Below are 20764 nucleotides of genomic sequence, written 5' to 3'. Positions count from 1 at the left end.
AGGCCTTTTTAATTGCTTTTCCCAATACTGCCAAATCCTTACTAGGGATTATATTTCATCAATAAATTTCAGATTTTGTTAAATGATTGTCTTTAGTATTCTTTCTTCTGTGATTATTTACATGTAGTACCATAATGATAATACTTGTTTAAAATATATTGCGCTAGAATATTTAATGATTGTATGAACAACTATACAGTGAAACTATCAGTGTCTTGTGGACAATCAAAATTAGTGTTGCTATGGCATATCACACTAAGGTATTTGAACCAATGGTTCTCCAAGTTAAAGGTTTATTTAAAGATATGAATGCACAATGCAATGTTTTGACCATTGGGCAGCCTGTGTTACAAGTAAAGACCTTTTTGAGTCTAGTGTTGAAAAAGACATTAGGGTTCTGAAATTAGTGCCAAAGTGCTAGTAAAATAAAAATTTGGCCTGTCAGTAAAAATGTAATAGACGTCTAAACCATAACCCAGGAATAGACTAGTCATCAGTTAGATAAAGAAATGAAATGAGTGAAGAAATTAAACCAAACACCTTGTAATCACTGTTTACTTTGCTTACATGATGGAATATCATACATCTCGCAAGTTATTTTGGCAAAAACGACATGTAGCCAAATTCAAAGTTATTTTGGCTAGAAGTCTATAGTTGGCTAGGGTCTATAGTTAACCTAGACTGTGAAATGACGACTTTTGCTTGGTGGGTTATTTCATTTCATTTTCATTTATTGACTGACACCTCATGTCCCCATGCAGAGAGAAATGAGGAGAGAAGTTATGAATGGCAGTGAGCTGGTAGGTCACATGATAATGACAACATGGCGAATATACAATCATTCTACACACATTCATATAGAACATACTTTTTTAGCGCTTGTGAAGTAATTACTTATTCAAAATAAGTATCTACTCAAGACAGTATGCGATTTCGGACGCAGTCATTGTGTAAACATGGTTACCGTAGTTCTAGACTAAATGTGAGCATGCATTTACTCATCTCTTACACAAATACAGATTCAGAATAATCAAAATGAATAAAAACAGTGAAATGTAAACCTGCAAAAATTAAACGTAAAATTACGAAAATGTACTTTATGTATTTAATCTCACTTTATTAACCAATGTCTTTGCAGCTGACCTTTTGGTTTTTATTGCATAAGTAAGAGTGGGCCAGTCCAAATACCCACACTTGTAGTCTTGTCCAATTGAGAGCACGTGCACGCAAAAGGAATTAAGAGTGCAGGACTGTCAGTGCCCTTAACACACTAAACCCACACAGTATCCGAGGCCAAGCGTATCCCATCATACATCATGTTCAGGAACTCATGTGCCCCGAAATCACGAGATTTCAAGGAAAACATTCCACTGTAAATTAAATTAATTCAATATTACTAATAATTTGGTAGTAAAACATTAAGTGTGACCCTGGACCACAAAACCAGTCACATGGGTCAAGGATAGGACAATATTTGGCCGAGATACAACTATTTGAAATCTGGAATCTGAGGGTGCAAAAAAAACAAACAAAAAAACATATTCAAAACATTGAGAAAATCGCCTTTAAAGTTTTATGTTCGCGATTGTGCTGCATTGACTCACAAAAATAAATGTTTATATATTTACGGTAGGAAATTTACAAAATATTTTCATGGAACATGATCTTTACTCAATAGCCTAATGATTTTTGGCATGAAAGAAAAATCGATAATTTGGACCCATACAATGTATTGTTAGCTATTGCCACAAATATGCCCGTGCGACTTATGACTGGTTTTGTGATCCAGGGTCAATATTAATATTCAACAATAATATTGATCTGCCTGCATTGACACTATTATATGAGAACTGAACTGAGCTGGACGATGACATCACGGTTTTCTCCAGAGCGGCTATATATTAATGAACTAAATTAATAACTTTCTTTTACAACAAAATTAAACATCACTGAACTTACTTAAGCTGGACTGTGACTCTCTTTTATTCTGGAAACAAACTTTGTTGCATTTTCCTGTTACTGTATTTCTGTAAAGCTATTTTGAAACAATCTGTATTGTAAAAAGCGCTATATAAATAAATGTGACTTGACTTGAACACATGGGCAAATTACAGAAAATATGCCATGCAAGTACACAAATAGTCAAATGCAAAGACTGCAAGTGTGGGTATTTGGACAGGCTTTACATTAGCGAAAAATATAACTTTTTTTGCTATTAAAAAACAAACAAGAAATCCCAGCCCAGATGAGAAAAGTAACACAAATGTAACGTAACACACTACTTACAAAAAAGTAACTAAGTAATGCAGTTTGTCACTTTTTTTAAGGGAATAACACAACATCGTAATGCATTTCTTTTAAAAGTTACTTTCCCCAAAACTGGTAGTACAACACAACAGAACGCTTTACTTTTTTCTTTTCTTCTGTTGAGTGTTGAAATTATTTGGCATACAGAACCAAAATTAACCCATTACAAATACTTCATCTTGTAAATATTTTCACACTACAATTAAAGAAAAGGGTCTAAAAATATAAATCTGAGAAAATAGCAGACAACATCAAGATGAAGGCACAAGAGAGCAGAGAACAAGAGATGAGAATACTGGGCCATATCTTCAGAATGCAAAGCCAGACCAAAGCTTCATGTTGTATATCACAAACCAAAGCAAAAGACTCTTCATAAGACAGCTGCAATTGAAATGTAAATTAGAATTAGTCATGGCTATAGAGGGCAACTTAGCTGAGAATAAGAAATTTGGCATCTACTGAATAAATTTGCAATAAATAGACTTCACAATATGTTCAGAGACAATGTCTTAGCTACCACTTAGACCTTTTGTTACAGCTTTGCACTCTTAGCTTCATAAACAGGAGAGCAAAAATGTGAATTGTTTTGAAAACGTGTATGACAATATTGTAAACAGTCAAATGTTATTTTGCAGCAGTCAAACTGTTGCAGATTATTGCATGACAAGACAATGCAGTAAGCAGAATCATAAGCTTATTAAACACAACATAAAGTGAAGGCAACATTTTGCAACATTCAGACTTCATATTGTAAACATTTTGTACATATTTATCAAAATACTCTCCTTTATACTAATTATATCCTCAACTAAAAGAATGTTATGGAAAGCTAATACTTTAACATTCAAATATTTTAACATGTAAAAAATTCAGTCAGCAATGTAAAAACTAAACGGAATGAAAACAAGAGCTATAAGACAGCCATCCTAAAGCAGAACTAAACATACAAGTTAATCATTAAAACAGAATTTTCTGCCCTGAGGAATCATTGTAGTGATGCCCAAATGTGAAAAGACAAATGGCTTGACAATCCATTCTTTCACTCAATGCATAAAATTCAGAGAAAGTTCCCTGTTGAAACAAAATGTTTAGTTGCTTTCAATACCTTGAAGCGCACAAGTAATATCTAGATAATCTCATTATCAAAAAATTTCCTTGAGGTACAAGTAAACTTCTGCTTTGTTGTAGAGTACCTTACAAAAGCATGTTTCCCATAAAAAAAAAAAAAAAAAAAAACAAGTTTCCTTTCTCTTAGGTGGTACTAAGTGTCCTCATCCCAAAGGCACAGGTGTTTATGGTGTGTGTAGAAGTCAAACCGGTAGCCTTTGCTGCAGCTCTTAATGCCACACTTGTAGGGGTTGGACCCCTGACCCCGGCAGTACTTCAGCTGGCAGGGGAACCACTCCAGGTTTAACCTGTAAGTGCAGGTGCAGGGCTGCCATGGGTCTGTTGTGGAGCTGCAGCTCTGCAAGCCACTCACATTCAGACTCTGGGGAAAGACTTCAAATATTGAACCTTCCACCCCTGTAAAGAAAAATGAAATGGGTTAAAAAAAAAAAAATAATGCAACGGAAAAAAAAAAATGTTTCTTGGCACAAAGCAGAAAAATGTAGACTTTATCTAGTACTGAGTGGTCATGGTATTTGCAGGTTAAGTGCATAATTATTCATTTTAAACCAAAAACATTTTGAATGTAACAGAGGTACAAACTGTATAATATAAAATATATAAATTGACTGACTGACAGACTGACTAAAAAAAATACATACACTGTTGTTCAAAAGTTTGGGGTCGGTACAAATGTTTTCGAAAGAAGTTATACAATTTCAACCTAATATTATAAAACAAATGCCTATTTAAGATGGTGACTTAAGATGTAAAATACTCTTACACATCTGATTTTCTTCGGTTTACATTCACGTAGGACAGGGGTCGGCAAGTAACTTTGGCCGCGGGCCAATATTTTTTTTAGCCAGGTGGCGGGCCAGCTACACAGAGTAGGCCCATGGATACAAATTAAATACTCTTATATAGGCCTATAATCGCAGAATATGATGGGTCCGTCACCGTCATTCGTTCAATCGTTTTTTCAAATTAAAACCAAAAATAAAAAGATGAAAAACGACTTGTTTTTCCATTATTTATTTCCTGAACTAAAATGAAAAAACGGATAACGACGGGTTTTCTGATTGTGCTCAGATCAAAAATAGAAAAAATTAATTACTGGATTAGACTAATGTTAATTTAGATTTTTTTATATTTTGAATTTAACACCTTAAGCATATATCAAGGAAATCATTTTAAACAGATCAAGTACTATTGTGGTAACAGATTACAGCCATTTAAGGTGTGAATCATGCCTCATTCGCTTACAGTCCGACTTTGGAACTTTATTCCTTTTTATTATTATTATTATTATTTATTCGGGACACACACATACACACTCAAATCACTCAAATTTCTAAGCAACATAAACGAAAATCATATTGCCCTACTGACAAATGAAGTAGGCTATTTTCTGCCGAATTATTTCAAACATCCTTGCAAAAAAAGAATGTTGTTGACTGACAATGGTTTCAGTACCAAACAGCTCCTCAGAGCTAGGTGTAGCCTACAGGTGTTCAGAGTTAAGTGCGGATACGCTGTCAAAAGATGTCGGGAGTGGGCTATTGTCAGTCAGACCGCCCGCTCCGTCCAAAGTAAACCAGAGTTCTGACCGCTACCGTCTTTTGACGCGCGAATGGACACAAAGTGGTCAAGCGTATAACTAGACGCGGCAGGCGCGAATTTGACGCGCTATTCGCGTCCGGTTTGAACGTACAGTTATAGCCTACTTTAAAATGTAATCCCGCGCCGCATGATTCCCTATGTGCGTTTCACACAGTATGCGGCGGTGAAATCGCCGCGCGACTACGGCTTTTCTCAAGTATTGGAAGAGTTTTGTGCAGCATTTAGGACTTCCAAATTAATCCGGCGGGCCAGAAAATATTCCTCGCGGGCCAAAAGCCGCCAGTTGTCGTTCCCTGACGTAAGACATAACAGACTGTGTTTATGCGAATACTTCACATGATGTGCATTTTGACATAATTGTGTGTATTAGACCATTCAAATGTGAAAGAGAACTGGATTGCTGAATTGCTGCTTATTGTGATTAATAACACTTCAATGTGCCAATAACTTTAAGTAGTACAGCAAAGTTTAAGAAATGTAACACTTTAGAAATATCGATTTTTACAATTTGTGAATCGATGCTAATCGCCATAAAATAGAATCGCGATTCATATGTGAATCGATTTTCCCCCCACCCTTAGGTTACGACATTAAAAAAAAAAAGGAAGGTGGCCACATGCAACAGCAAAGGCCATTGGGAAGATAAGACATAGGCCCATAAAACGGACTTCTCTCCATTAATTCATTGACAAACCTTTCTATGAATAAACATGCATATCATTAGGAAATTGTGTGTATTATTACTGTTTTGTAAATTGTCATTTGTTGTATTGTATACTGTTTTATGCATGTCTTATGATAGAACTACTAGTTAATGAAACCTCATCTATATCATGCTTGATATCAAAATAATCCTGTTTAGTATCTTACACTTTGGTTTACATCACCTTCTCATAGCATGTATTGGATGCTTGTTTTATTAATTCAGAGAATGAAGGGACACCAAACTGCCAGCCCACTCTGATTATCCAAATGAATCAGCTTTTCCCACTTCAAAATTACACCTTTCTCAGTGGGTCAAGCCAAACTCGAGAGGTGTGACCTCTGTGGAAGTTAAAGTCCCCCTGTAGTCAATCATTTTATTCCTTAAAACTCATCTTACATATTTAAACGTTTTTTCTTTAGTATACGCGGATCCATGGATATGCTAATTAGCCCCGCTTCCACTCATGCCAGCTCACGGATTCACTCGGCTAACTTTCTGAGGTAAAAGCTACACAAAGGTATCACATATTGGGTATTTACATAAGGTATTTACAATGTCGGACACATAACAGTAGGCATGTGCTGGTATCAAATTTTCATGCTGCGATTAATTGATTGAGCTTTTATCACGGTATATGGTATCATCACGATATTTTAATTGCACAAGAGAAATGGATGGATTGGGGGGGGATGTAAAAAAACAACTTGCATCACAATAGGTGTAATTGTGATTGTCAAAACATTTGGTAACTAAACAGAATTGTATTAAGTTTAGTGACAACATGTTACAATGTTTACATGGTACAATGACTGGTATGGTTACTGTTTGTATTATTGCTTAACACAATTTTCACGATTCCAATTCAATTCTTGGATTTGATTTCAATGTTGATTCAATATTGACTCTTTGGATAAAATTTATTTATATTTAATATTACGTAGGCTACAGTAGATAGACTACATGTTAATTTTTCTGAAGAAAAAATACGTCACATAATGCTGTAAACATACAGAGAGCCCTGTCAGCTGATATTATTAAAGGTTAAAAATAACAAATTAAATTAAATATAATGCGGTTTTCATTATAATAACAATTATGTAATGACACAAGTAAAAATATAATAATGTACTATAGTGCACATATTTAGCAAAATACTCCTCTCTATAGCTATTTTTTCTAGTCAACTAACGTGCTATGGTCATTAAATGGCTTTCCTGAGGTAAATGTAAGGTTCTGTGACCTAGTTATCCTGCAGTTTTATTGACCTTTCCGTGGCTGAAAAACACTGATTGATCGATATTATGGATGAGGCATATATATCTTTCAGTAAGTTGTACTGTATCTTTAAATAAAAAGTAACAGATGATCGGTTTACTTGAACTGAGGCGCTACTAGCCTACAGCGATCTGTCACGTCACATTTACAAGCGCCAAAACGGTATTTATTGTCTGAATTTCGTAATAAAATGGACAGAACCTGAGAGGTGATAATTTTTTTCATATCAAAAGTAACCTGCTCTGTCTAGTCTGTCGGTGTCAGTGTCCTCTTTGCTCCGCGATTTTTCTCTGCGTGAGAAAATGGATGTGTGGTGCGAGAGCGTGTGAAAAGTGTCAATTGCGTAAATCTCACGGTGAATGCGTAGAGTTGGCAACCCTGCTTTTAGAAGGGGGATAAATCGTCGGCAGTGTCCCTCTTTCCACCGTGCTTCTTCTCCATGTGAGAATTGTTTACATTAAAGCCCAATTTATACTTCTGCGTCGAACTTATGCCGTAGCTACATCGTAGGCTGTGTGTAGCGCGCGTACCCTTCGGTGTACCCTGACGTGCACCTCTCCAAAAATGTAAAGCCCAATTTATACTTCTGCGTCGAACTCACGCCGTAGCTACGTCGTAGGCTGTGTGTAGCGCGCGTACCCTTCGCCGTACCCTGACGTGCACCTCTCCAAAAATGTAACAACGCGTCAACTCTACGCGGACGCAAGCGCTGTGATTGGTCTGCTAGGACCGCTCCCTCGGGTTTCAAATGCTCCCTCTGCGCGCGTCAACGCGGACAACGACGCAGAAGTATAAATGAAAACCAACGCGTTGCCTACAGCGTAGAGGCTCCGGCGTAGGTCCAACGCAGAAGTATAAATCAGCCTTAACAACGCGTCAACTCTACGCGGACGCAAGCGCTGTGATTGGTCTGCTAGGACCGCTCCCTCGGGTTTCACATGCTCCCCCTGCGCGCGTGAACGCATACAACGACGCAGAAGTATAAATGAAAACCAACGCGTTGCCTACAGCGTAGAGGCTCCGGTGTAGGTCCGACGCAGAAGTATAAATTGGCCTTAAGCCTGGTTTATACTCGACGCGTCCGCACGAGCGCGAAGGTGACGTCATTGCGGTGTGGGCGGTCGTGCGCGTTGGGTTCGCAAGACCCAATTTCGCCTGGCGGTGTCATTTAAAAAATGAGCATACAATAGCATACAAAGTATTTTTTAATGAACATAAAGGTCCATGTTTAATAAAAATGTTCACGAAACTTAATAAAATGTTAGTGAAATTAGAAAATATGTAAGAGATCGTTAATTTAGTTATGTTGTATGCACATCTCATATCCATATATTTTGTTTTATTGTCACGAGTAATAATCTCAGGGTTTACTGAGTTTTACACGATTCTTTTTGTAGTGTGGTATTGGTAGTGGTGTATAAAAATAAACATTGTCACGTGTGTATAGCTTTCTTCTTCTCACCGCTGATTCCTGATGGTTTAGAGGACAATTACTCGAGTCGCCCCCTATCGTTTCAAAGAATAGTACAACGGCGAGCGCGTCAAGTATAAACGCCTCGTCCGTTTGGGGAAGTGCGCGCGCAGTCTGCGGAGACTCGCGCTGCGGAGCCAGGCGAAAGTATAAACAAGGCTTTAGACTAGAGTGCGCACTGCGCCGCATGCACACAGTGCTTCATGACATGTGGGGATTGTTTACATCAGAGTGCGCACGTGTTTTGCGCAGCATATACACAGTGTTTTTTTAAGCGATTGATGGAAAATTAGCTAATGCGCGTTCTAAACATCTGAATTTGGATCTATTATTTTTCACGGTATTTTGGAGTGCCCGCGATAACAATATAGTGTAGGCTACATTCATTACCGCGATTTATCGCATTACCGAATACCGGCACGTCTACATAACAGTAATTAATATTATAAGCCTTTTGCTTGACTATGTTATCAAACAGCTAATAATGTGTTGCTAATGTTACACAAACTATGTTCCCATTTACCATCTCAGTCTGCCTTCTAACAATCATCAGAAACGCTTTGAACAACTCCGAACGTCAGTGGAGAAAGGCATATAGTTCATCATAACATCGTAATAAACATCATACACCCGCTATATTGCTAAATCTACACGATTTTTCATATCAACAAAAAAAATATACCAGGATAACTTAGCATCTCTCGAGACTCCCCTGCTAGTTCGCTGTTAATGATACCCATGTATGCGCGATTGTCTGTATGCGTATGTTTAGACTAGTTATGTGTTCGTGATTTAGTAAATAAAACTTTTGTGCACATTAATTGGAGTATTGAATTCTGTGGTCACTGCTTGCAAAACAACGTCCCCTTAATGATGCGATTACAGCTACATGCTCTTGAGTAGCACTGTACCCATAAGAAAGAGTTATTTTTTTCTGGCCACTAAATAATAATATAATAATAACATTTGGTAATTATATTACCACATCTTACTCAGATATTTATTCTAAGCATAATTATTTGCTTAAAATTTCAGCTGTAAACTTACAGAAAGAAAAATGTTTCCTGAAATTTTCAGGCACAAATGACACAGTTTATGAGAATGACCCAGTTATTGCTGAAAATTCTTAGCATGCAGGGAAGGGGCTTAAAACATACATTTACAGCACTGCATCAACTGTGTAAGAACACACAGTGGCAACCCTCTCATCTAACCTTTGTCCAGCCAGTGTTTGACATCTTGCTGCCGTGTGTACACAAGGTCTCGTGCATCCCCGCAGACATTATGTATGTGAGTACTGAGGTGCCAGGAGCGACTCATGTTGAGCACCGCGTTCATAGTGAACTGTTCCTCACCACGTCTCTCCTCCGCACTCCGCACCAAATGAGGGTTTTTCTGTTGAGTTCAAACAACAATCATAAGAACGGTCATAAGTTTAATACTTTGATAATAATACACAATACCTAAGAGTACTAACAATACACCATCAATGGTCCAATACTTGTGTAGCTTGTGGCTTTACTTTAAAATTAATGTGTATTCCTGCGCAATGCCTTGTCCCCAGACTTTTTCATTTTTGGGGGATAAACTGTCCCTTTAAGCCTGGACCTGAGTTAGCCTAAGCTGGTCTTTTCAGCAAGGTGCCACAGATGGTGCTTTATTTATCTTTTAAATTTTGACCTGTCTGAGTCTAGCCATGGCTTCACTGGGGATGAGCTCTCCATGGTCCAAATGTAAGATGAAGCAGAGGGCCTGGTACTGTGATTGGCCCTTCTCTGGCTCCCCAAGCACCAGGGCACGAAAGATCTTCACACGCTATTAGAAAAAAAACAATATAGAAAATGTGAGCATAGACACAGTCACAAGACAAACCTACATTTTAAAGGAATAGTTCACTTCAAAATGAAAATTCTATCATCATTTACTCACCCTCAAGTTGTTTCAACTATCCAACTCCACAATTGCTCCAACTATCACAATTTTTAAAACTAGACTAAAGACCAAGCTTTTTTCAGATGCTTTCTGCAGTTAATGCGTAATAAATAAATATATTTATTTTCATATTTTATTTTTTAATTTTTTAACAGAATCTTTGTTGGTGTTTTATATACGCTCACCTAAAGGATTATTAGGAACACCTGTTCAATTTCTCATTAATGCAATTATCTAAATCAACCAATCACATGGCAGTTGCTTCAATGCATTTAGGGGTGTGGTCCTGGTCAAGACAATCTCCTGAACTCCAAACTGAATGTCAGAATGGGAAAGAAAGGTGATTTAAGCAATTTTGAGCGTGGCATGGTTGTTCGTGCCAGACAGGCCGGTCTGAGTATTTCACAATCTGCTCAGTTACTGGGATTTTCACGCACAACCATTTCTAGGGTTTACAAAGAATGGTGTGAAAAGGGAAAAACATCCAGTATGCGGCAGTCCTGTGGGCGAAAATGCCTTGTTGATGCTAGAGGTCAGAGGAGAATGGGCCGACTGATTCAAGCTGATAGAAGAGCAACTTTGACTGAAATAACCACTCGTTACAACCGAGGTATGCAGCAAAGCATTTGTGAAGCCACAACACGCACAACCTTGAGGCGGATGGGCTACAATAGCAGAAGACCCCAATGGGTACGACTCATCTCCTCTACAAATAGAAAAAAGAGGCTACAGTTTGCACGAGCTCACCAAAATTGGACAGTTGAAGACTGGAAAAATGTTGCCTGGTCTGATGAGTCTCGATTTCTGTTGAGACATTCAGATGGTAGAGTCAGAATTTGGCGTAAACAGAATGAGAACATGGATCCATCATGCCTTGTTACCACTGTGCAGGCTGGTGTTGGTGGTGTAATGGTGTGGGGGATGTTTTCTTGGCACACTTTAGGCCCCTTAGTGCCAATTGGGTATCGTTTAAATGCCACGGCCTACCTGAGCATTGTTTCTGACCATGTCCATCCCTTTATGACCACCATGTACCCATCCTCTGATTGCTACTTCCAGCAGGATAATGCACCATGTCACAAAGCTCGAATCATTTCAAATTGTTTTTTTTGAACATGACAATGAGTTCACTGTACTAAAATGGCCCCCACAGTCACCAGATCTCAACCCAATAGAGCATCTTTGGGATGTGGTGGAACGGGAGCTTCGTGCCCTGGATGTGCATCCCACAAATCTCCATCAACTGCAAGATGCTATCCTATCAATATGGGCCAACATTTCTAAAGAATGCTTTCAGCACCTTGTTGAATCAATGCCACGTAGAATTAAGGCAGTTCTGCTGTTCTAAGGCGAAAGGGGGTCAAACACAGTATTAGTATGGTGTTCCTAATAATCCTTTAGGTGAGTGTATATAGAATTTTAATTATTTTTACTATTGCCAAAATTGAATGTAGTTCCATATTTTTATTTTTATTTTCATATTTTTGTGTGAAGCGCATTGCATTGCTGCTGTGTATGAAATGCGCTATACAAATAAAATTTGCCTTGCCTTGCCTTCAAACCTGTATGAAGTTCTTCTGCTGAACACAAAAGAAGATATTTTGAAGAATACCGGTAACCAGACAGTTGATGTACTTGTACCCCATTCCATAATAGGAAAAAAACACAATGGAAGCAATGGTATTGTTACAAACTGCTCAGAGACACGAAGGTTGAGATCCTAATGCAGCTTTAATTAAGGGGCAATCCAGACACATAATCCAATATACAGGCAATAGGTCAAAACACAGGTAGGCTGTCCAAACAAACAAACAAACAAACAAACAAAACTGGCAGGGGTAAGAGGCAAAAGAGTAATCCACGGAACAGGCAAAAAATCCAAAAACCAAGAGACATGAAACCAGGGAAACCGCTCAGAAATGCAGTGCAACAACATACAAACCTTCGCAGTCAGTGAATGAGTGAACATGGTATAAATAGGCTGAGACTAACAGGGTGATGAGACACAAGTGAATGCAATCAGTGATGATGAGTCCAGGCAGTGAGTTATGGGAAATATAGTTTGTGAGGGAGTGATAATAGTCTGGTGTGGAGTGCCCTCTGCTGGCTCTCAAGGGCACTCCAGCTGGTGACCGTTACAGGTATACATCAACTGTTTGGTTACCGACATTCTTAAAAATATCTTCTTTTGTGTTCAGCAGAAGAAATTCATACAGGTTTGAAACAACTTGAGGGTGAGTAAATGATGACAGAATTTACATTCTGAGGTGAACTAATCCTTTAACAATGAATTAGGGGATATTATTATCATGATGTTTTTCCTATGAAACTCCAGGACATGCAAATTAGAAGAACAGGCAAGCATATATGTACAGACATACATTATTGTCCAGTACAAATATATAATCCTTACACAATATTAATTTACTTGGGATCCGATGTAAGATAAGAATATATCTTAACGTTAGTTTACATTTTGTTTAAGTATATAAACCTTGAACAAGTTTTTTTTTTTTTTTTTTTTTTGCTGTGCTGATATACAGTCTTCCACTAAAGGCCAGTTCACACCAAGCACAATAACTATAATGATAAAGATAAAGACATAGTTCTAAAAATTGTTCTAAATATTAAAGAATAGCAGAGTTCACACGACAACTATAATGATAATGGCACAGAGAAACAATAACGTTGGAAGCACTTTTTTAGAGCCATTTTTTCCCATCTGATGAGCGATAAAAACATTGACAGCCAATCAGAATCCGTCCTGCTTTAAATAGCTCGAGCATTAAAAACGGCGGATGACAAAACGGCGGATGACAAAACTGCAGTGTGCGCTTAGAAAAAACAGAATATCATCTGCTGGTGTGGATGCTGAGAAAGTTATCATTATAGTTATCGTTCGTGGTGTGAACGGGCCTTAACACTGGTAACCTTGGTAAATTACTGAGAAAAACAGGCTGGGGAAAACTTAATTGTAGTTTATAGACTTTTTTTTTTTTTTTTTTAACTACAAAAAACTAACAACTTAATTAAAGTAGATTTTTTTTTTATAAACCTTATAAATGTGTGCCGCAATTACTGGCACCCCTTTAACCCTTTAACTGTCACCGTCCCGTATACTTAAGTTTACTAAGTTTACTTCACTATATTACAATTAAATCCTAATTTAATCATGACAAACTATATATCGTTGGAAAGGTCTAAGACTCCTTAATAGATATTTCAGCACTGTTTTTTGTTACAATTTATGCAGGAACAGTAATAGATGAATTTATGACAAGAGCGCACCTCAAAAAATCTACATCATAACAGGCGTTTCTGGCGTTTGTCACAAAAAGTCGACGCACACACTTTTAATAATTGAAACTTTGGTTTTCATGCTAAAAGTTCATAATTAAACATTTAATCTAGTATTTGTCAATAAAAAAAAATTATAAAATAATATTATCCTCTAAAAAGTATAATATACATATTATCCTCTAAAATATAATATTATCTTTTTTTATTGCCTTTTTTATTACATCACATATTTTAGTAGTTATCACAAATAAGGTATCATTTGAAAGCTTACGATCTCAGAATTCATCCTGTGAAAACTGTTTTGAAATTGGACATTGTGTTACCATAGAAACAGTACTCTAAATTATTTTATCAGGCTCCTCCCCTTTTGGGCGTCGTCATGTTTCATAATTTATGATCAAAATATTTTTTAATCTTGACAAAACACATATTGTCAGAAAGGTCTGAGTCTCAAGGTTCCATATTTTGTGACAGAAGTGATATTTGGACAGAAATGTATTAATTTGTTATGGTAGAATGCATACAGTTAAATTCAATGGAATTCAATGACACCCGGTGGCTATTTTTGGTAATACGCCTAAACAAAATCTCATGGGAACTTCAATTTTTGTGATATCAACTTCAAATTTGGAACACAACTTGGTTAGATATATGGCTTTGATTTGATAGTATTTTTTTGGTAAAACATATTTTGTAAAATATATATTTTATATAAAAGAAAAATATTAAATAAATTATATTTGATTTAATGTAAATTTAAACTTACATAACTTTTTCATACTTTAATTCTTTGAAGTGCTTTCACTTCAGAAATAATCTGCATTTTTTTCCCTTTAAAACAAGACCAAACTTGGGTCTATACTCCAAAGCATTCTTGAATTACAACCATTTAAGCTTGAATAGTGCATTTTAATGTCCATTCTCAAAAAGGGGGGTGACAGCTAAGGGGTTAATGTATTACTCTGTGCACCTTCCCTTTGCCAAAATAGCAGCTCTTGTAACAGATCTCCACAATCTTTATAATTATGTCACAATTTTATTTACTTTTATTTTTCTACAATTTTACTTCCATCAAAGGTTAGCTTTGCAAATATTTTTGATTAAAAAGACTCATAAATATATATATATTTTGTCTTGGTCTTTTGCAGTTTTCAGATTTTACTATATTTTTGCAGTATACAGTATACGTTCCACTGACGACGAATGAGAAATAATGAATGTGAACAATGTAATTTTGGACTGCAGGGAGAGGCAACCAAATTAAAAACATTTTTAAAAGCCTTCATTTCATGAGCACTAAAACAAAGCAGAGGCCCCTGTCTAACTATAAACAGACCAGCTCTTCAGAGCACATGCAACTGAAGCGTAACCTCTTACCACGACCCCGAGCATCAGCTGATCTACCAACTGCTCCCATATGCACATAACCAAAAATACAGCCTCTTTCATGACAACACTGCTTTTCTTTGCGCCCGTCCCAGCGGTAACTGCACTACAGCATTCACACTGAATACGACTGAAGCAATGTGAATGTCAGCCAGACTCATTTGCTCAAAATAACTTAAATAATTATCCTGTAGATTCTGTTACAGAGAAATATGAAATCATAGAGAAGGTGGCATTAGAAAAGGTGGCATACAAAAAGTGGCATCTCATCTATCTATCTATATGCGCTCAACGGCCACTTTATTAGGTACACTTGTTCAAATGCTTGTTAATGCAAACACCTAATTAGCCAATCACATGGCAGCAACTCCGTGCATTTAGGCATGTAGACATGGTCAAGACGCTCTACTGAAGTTCAGAATGGGGAAGAAAGGTGATTTAAGTGACTTTTATCTTGGCATGGTTGTTGGTGCCAGTATTTGAGTATTTCAGATACTGGGAATTTCATTTTTCAAAATACCCAGTGAGCGGCAGTTCTGAGGGCGAAAATGCCTTGTTGATGCCAGAGGAGAATGGCCAGACTAGTTCGAGCTGAGGCAACAGTAACTCAAATAACCACTCATTACAACCCAGGTCTGCAGAAGAGCATCTCTGAACGCACAACACGTCAAACATTAAAGCAGATGTGCTACAGCAGCAGAAGACTCCGGTGCCAGTCCTGTCAAAAACAGGAATCTGAGGCTACTATTTACACAGGCTCACCAAAATTGGACAACAGAAAGTTGGAAAAATATTGCATGGTCTGATGAGGCGACATTCAGATGGTGGGGGCCAAATCTGGTGTAAAACCAAAGCATGGATCCATCCTGACTTGTATCAACAGTTCAGGCTGCTGGTGGTGGTGTGATGGTGTGGGTATATTTTCTCAGCACATTTGGGTCCCCTTAGTACCAAATGAGTATTGTTTATATGCCACAGCCAACCTGAGTATTGTTGCTGACCATGTCCATCCCTTTATGCCCACAGTGTACCCATCTTCTGATGGCTACTTCCAGAAGGATAACCAGTAAGTGATATATACTATATAGAAAATCTCAATTTTCTTATCTTTATTTCAAAGCAAAATTTAACTTTATCATGGCTCAGCTCTTTACAAACAAGTATGTCTAACTTTTCCCACATATATCCTCAGTATAGATCTGCATTTATCCTCAACTTCTTGATTGCTTATTGCTGCAAAATGTAATCAACCAGCTCTAACCTGCTAAATGTGACTACAAGGAAAGATGTTAAGACATTAAAAGCATTCACATCATGATTTTCAGTAAATCTGCTTTGAATTTATTTATTTAGAAAAAGATGAAGTGAAACTAGACAAATGAAACTAATTTTGAGGTAATCACTATTTTGCCTTGGCAAATGCATCCGTATCAATGACTTTCATATCTAGGTAATTAGTGTAATTAATGAATGTACCACAAATGGTCAATTAATTTATTTATATTGTTGTATAATATATAATTATGAAGTCTATGATTCCCAGCTCCCACCCAGTTCCCAGCTCTGTGTTTCATTGCCTGCTTTGCATAATGCCTGATGTTGCCCCATACAGCCCACAGCATGCATTTGGCTGCATTACTTTCTGGCAAATAACAGCTTGATATCCTCCAACTTTCCATGGATGAAAAAAATCAAACAGGAAAAAAGTCCTGATAAGTCTCTACATTTAAGTATGTCTAGTGGGGAAAAAAATGCTGTGAGTGATGAAAGTCTAACAACTGTTTTTATTTTATTTTATAAGACTCAATACTCAATACTGCAATACTCCTATATGGAGGTAATCATCTTTATTGTGTTTGTTTGTTGTAGGTTTATACTGTTCTTCATTTACTGTACCTTCTCAAAGTCTATGGTAGTTATGCTATTTATGGTATTGCCTACTTTGATATTGTACCGTCCCATGATAGAGAATTATGCTAAAGATTTTACCCTGATTTTAGATTTTAGAAATTAGTTTACCCTGATACTAAAACAAACAAACTAAAAATGCTTCACTTACAAAAACTACCAAAAAGTATCATGGTACTACCATGTTGTTTAGAATGTATGATGGGTATTTGGAAATACCTTGGTCCTTGCATGGAACAGGCATATCATGATACATACTCTGATATAACATGAAAGTTGTACCATGTATGGTATTTACTCCAAGGTGTTTCCAAAGCACTACAATGGTGCATGTCCCAAAAAACACATAATTGTTACACTCTTGACTTCATGTTTTCTTACCACACAGTGATCCCCTGCACTGGTATTTAAAAGTGCATTATTTCAGTTAATTTACAGCTGTGGTTGAATTCTGTTTAGTTGGATTTGTACTCACGCGCTTGAAATCAGACAGGAATGTGATGAGAGTCCCGTCTGCCTGCTTGAACTCCACTGTTATAATGTCCTTCTCACTATCCGCCTCTAACAGCTCCTCCGTTATTTGACCATCGTTAAGACGAACAAAAACCGTCAACTGTGAGCAAACACTTACCGATAATACCAGAGTAAACACGACAAACGCTATCTGGACTGAAGCCGGTAGAGTCACTCTCGCGTTCATTACAAAAGGCACTAAGGATGCAGACTCATTTAACACAACAATGGGACATAGCGTCAAAGTAAACGACTTTAAACAAAACTGTGGACAGCGAATGCAAACTACTGTTTAATGTCCGTTAATAAAATAAGCGAGATGGTAAACTAGGCTACAGGCTCTGTACAGCTCGATGATGACCGCGAACAAATTGCGCTTCTATCAAAAATTTAATTTTCATCTTTTTTTTTTTGCCTAGATATTCGGAAAACACAATTAATTATACACGAAAAGTTTTCTTCTAGAAATTCTCCACTGCGTATAGTTTTTTTTTTAGTAACTCTTAAAGCTCCTGTATTCCCCGTCACTTCCTCTGAACTTCAGTAATTTGGCTGAAGGCGCCTCGGGCTCCCAACACTACATGGGGCCACTTCTTAAAGACACAGGCTCAGATTTCAAGACTTGCCACCTTTAACTGGATTCACAAATGTGGTGCATGCACATTGTATGCACATTGTTTTATATTGTAATAAAGCACAATTTTAAAAATATTATTCTTTATTTCTTTATTTAGTTTAAATAAAGTAGGTTTTTCATTTCGTTTTTTCATTTTTTGCATTACACACTAAACCGAGTTCAACCAGTTAAAGTAATGTTATTAAGTTTAGCATCCTGTAATAAGGGGACACAATGGGGAAATTTTTATTTTTTTCCTTAGAAGAACCCATTATGTTAAGCTTTTGTTTAATGAACAGTCTCATTTAGTGCCATTATTCAGATTTCATAACCAGTAGAAGCTTGACCCTTACTAATAATAATATCATTATTATTTTTATTATTTTTTATCAAGGTAATTAGCTCTTTTATCTATTAAAATAGCTATTTATTTTCCAATATCTTTTAAAATCATGATAAAAAAAATCTAATTCACAGACTTGCCAACATTAAGACAAAGGACATTATCAATTTCTTTATACCACTTACCACTTGCTCCAAAAACTATTAATTCTGTCTTAATTTACTCACCCTCATGTCGTTCCAAACCCACAAGACTTTGGTTAATCTTTGAAACACAAATTAAGATATTTTAGGTTTCTGTCCCTCCATTAAAAGTCTAGGTAACCAAAACTGAGGCATTTTACACATAAAATGTAGGCTTGTATTCACATATACACACACATACATAGAGTGCATCACATATGGTAAACACAGAAGGCAGTGCGTTTCATATGCGTGCATCATTCACTAGAACAGTTGGTGCTCGTGCATCACACACATGCAGGTTTTAGCTTCCATGTTTACCATATCTGATGTGCTCGATGTATGTGTGTCAGTCATTGTTTAGATGGAAAATAAAAGCCTAAATGAAATCTGTTTGCCATATAAAATAATCATATCTCTTCACAATACTTGGATTAATCCGCTCGATTCATATGGATTCGTTTTATGACGCCTTTATGACCTTTTTGGATCTTCTAATTTTTGGTTATCTGGACTTTCAGTGGAGGGACGGAAACCTCACAGGTTTAATTCAAAATGCTGTAATTTGTATTTTAAAGATTAACCAAAGTCTTCTGGGTTTGGAATGACAATATTTTTTGGGGAACTATCCCTTTAAAGTCACCAAAGTTTTTTTTTTTTTTTTTTGGTAATCTTTAATCAAAATCTGAAAATTTGCTTCCGCTCTGGAACAGCATTCCTTCACTGATGACATAATTTTGACGGCTTGGGTTGAAAAAAGATGAACCGCTCCCCTCCAAACACTCTAGAAGAAAGAAATGTTTTGAAATTAAAGTTGCAGTCCGTAACTTTTTTGGGTTAAAAAATTATCCAAAATAAATGTTTGAGCAAGTACATAACCAGCCAGTGTTCAAAACTATCTGCTTGCTGTAGCTCGATTCAAAATGGTAAGCTTGTAATAATGTTTTTAATTCCAGTGGTACTGGTGGATTTCCGCGGGAAATTCGAGCATGTCTTTGCGTCATTACGTCACATCTGCACACATAAAGAAGGAGTCTCGGCTAGTAGGCTATATTGTGTGTGAGGATGTTGGAGGTGGAGATTTATAGCCTTTTCTCATAGCACTTGATATAATTAAACTTTTCTATTTGATGGCGGATCCAGAAAGGTTTAAACGACAATCACCAGTGACAACTGGAGATTCAACCGTTGTAAATTGCGAAAGACTTCGGAGTGGCTACTGAAAAAAAGAGACTGCAACCGGGCCACTGCAATGCGAAAACAAGGATAATATCGGAAGGGCTTTTGAAAGGTGGCGTGAACTCTGTGTTTTGAAGGGGTTCAAAATGGACACAGAGATGTTTTTTTTTCTGCTGGACAGGTAAGACATTTCAGTTGGTTCAATTATGTTACAGTAGCGCACTTGTTCGCTTAATTCATACAGTTACGGAGTAGGCTACTGAACTACAGGTAGCCCTAATACACATTAAATGTAGTCACGCAATGCTGATGTTGTTAACATTAACAATTTGGAGAACAAAGTAATTTGTACAGTTTGATGTGATATGATAGGCGATCGTTAGATTTAATCGGCGCAATTTACTGCAATGATTTTTTCCCCTTAGTTGGTCAGAACAAAAGTGGATGTCACTTACTTGTTCAGATGACATTTTCCGGTGAAAATTGGTCATACTTCCAAAAAGTAGAATCTGTGATTGCAAATGACAGTATCCACACCGGCGCGGTGACTGACAGCCGCACATTCTCCACAAAACATATTCATCCACGCTGTGCCGAGGCACAACCCACGTAAAGTTGATAATTCTGCGAATAACTGCAATTGCAGATTTTGAACAGAGATGGCGACAAAGAGGAAAAACTACGGACTGCAGCTTTAAATGTTTTTTCACACTAGAAAAATATTTACTTAACTCTAACCTGCACACGGGCAACAAAAAAATATGAATTTCTAGTGTTAAAAAGGCCTGAGCCTCACATCAGATGTGGGTGGCAGCAGGAAGAACACAGACCCTGAACTTTCACCTTTTGATCTTCTCAACACTTCTTGTAAGCTTGCATTAAACACGCATTCCTGGAATGCACTATAATTCACTAT

The 20764-nt window shown here is 37.0% G+C and overlaps 1 protein-coding gene across 1 annotated transcript; it reads right to left on the bottom strand.

Annotated features, from left to right (window-relative positions):
• Positions 1-691: 691 nt before the first annotated feature.
• On the bottom strand, positions 692-18073 carry oafb (OAF homolog b). The gene is made up of 4 exons (XM_084115479.1): positions 17491-18073; positions 10170-10304; positions 9704-9884; positions 692-3831 (listed from the first exon to the last, which is right to left on the bottom strand). The coding sequence occupies exons 1-4, from the start codon at positions 17713-17715 to the stop codon at positions 3569-3571; spliced, it is 804 nt and encodes a 267-aa protein (XP_083971605.1). The 5' UTR covers positions 17716-18073; the 3' UTR covers positions 692-3568.
• Between the last annotated feature and the right edge of the window lie 2691 nt (positions 18074-20764).

This window comes from Abramis brama, assembly GCF_963993115.1.
Source record: "Abramis brama genome assembly, chromosome: 5".
Taxonomy (NCBI): domain Eukaryota; kingdom Metazoa; phylum Chordata; class Actinopteri; order Cypriniformes; family Leuciscidae; genus Abramis; species Abramis brama.
The sequence above is the reverse complement of the archived record's forward strand: the minus strand, read 5'-3'. Positions and strand labels throughout refer to the sequence as shown.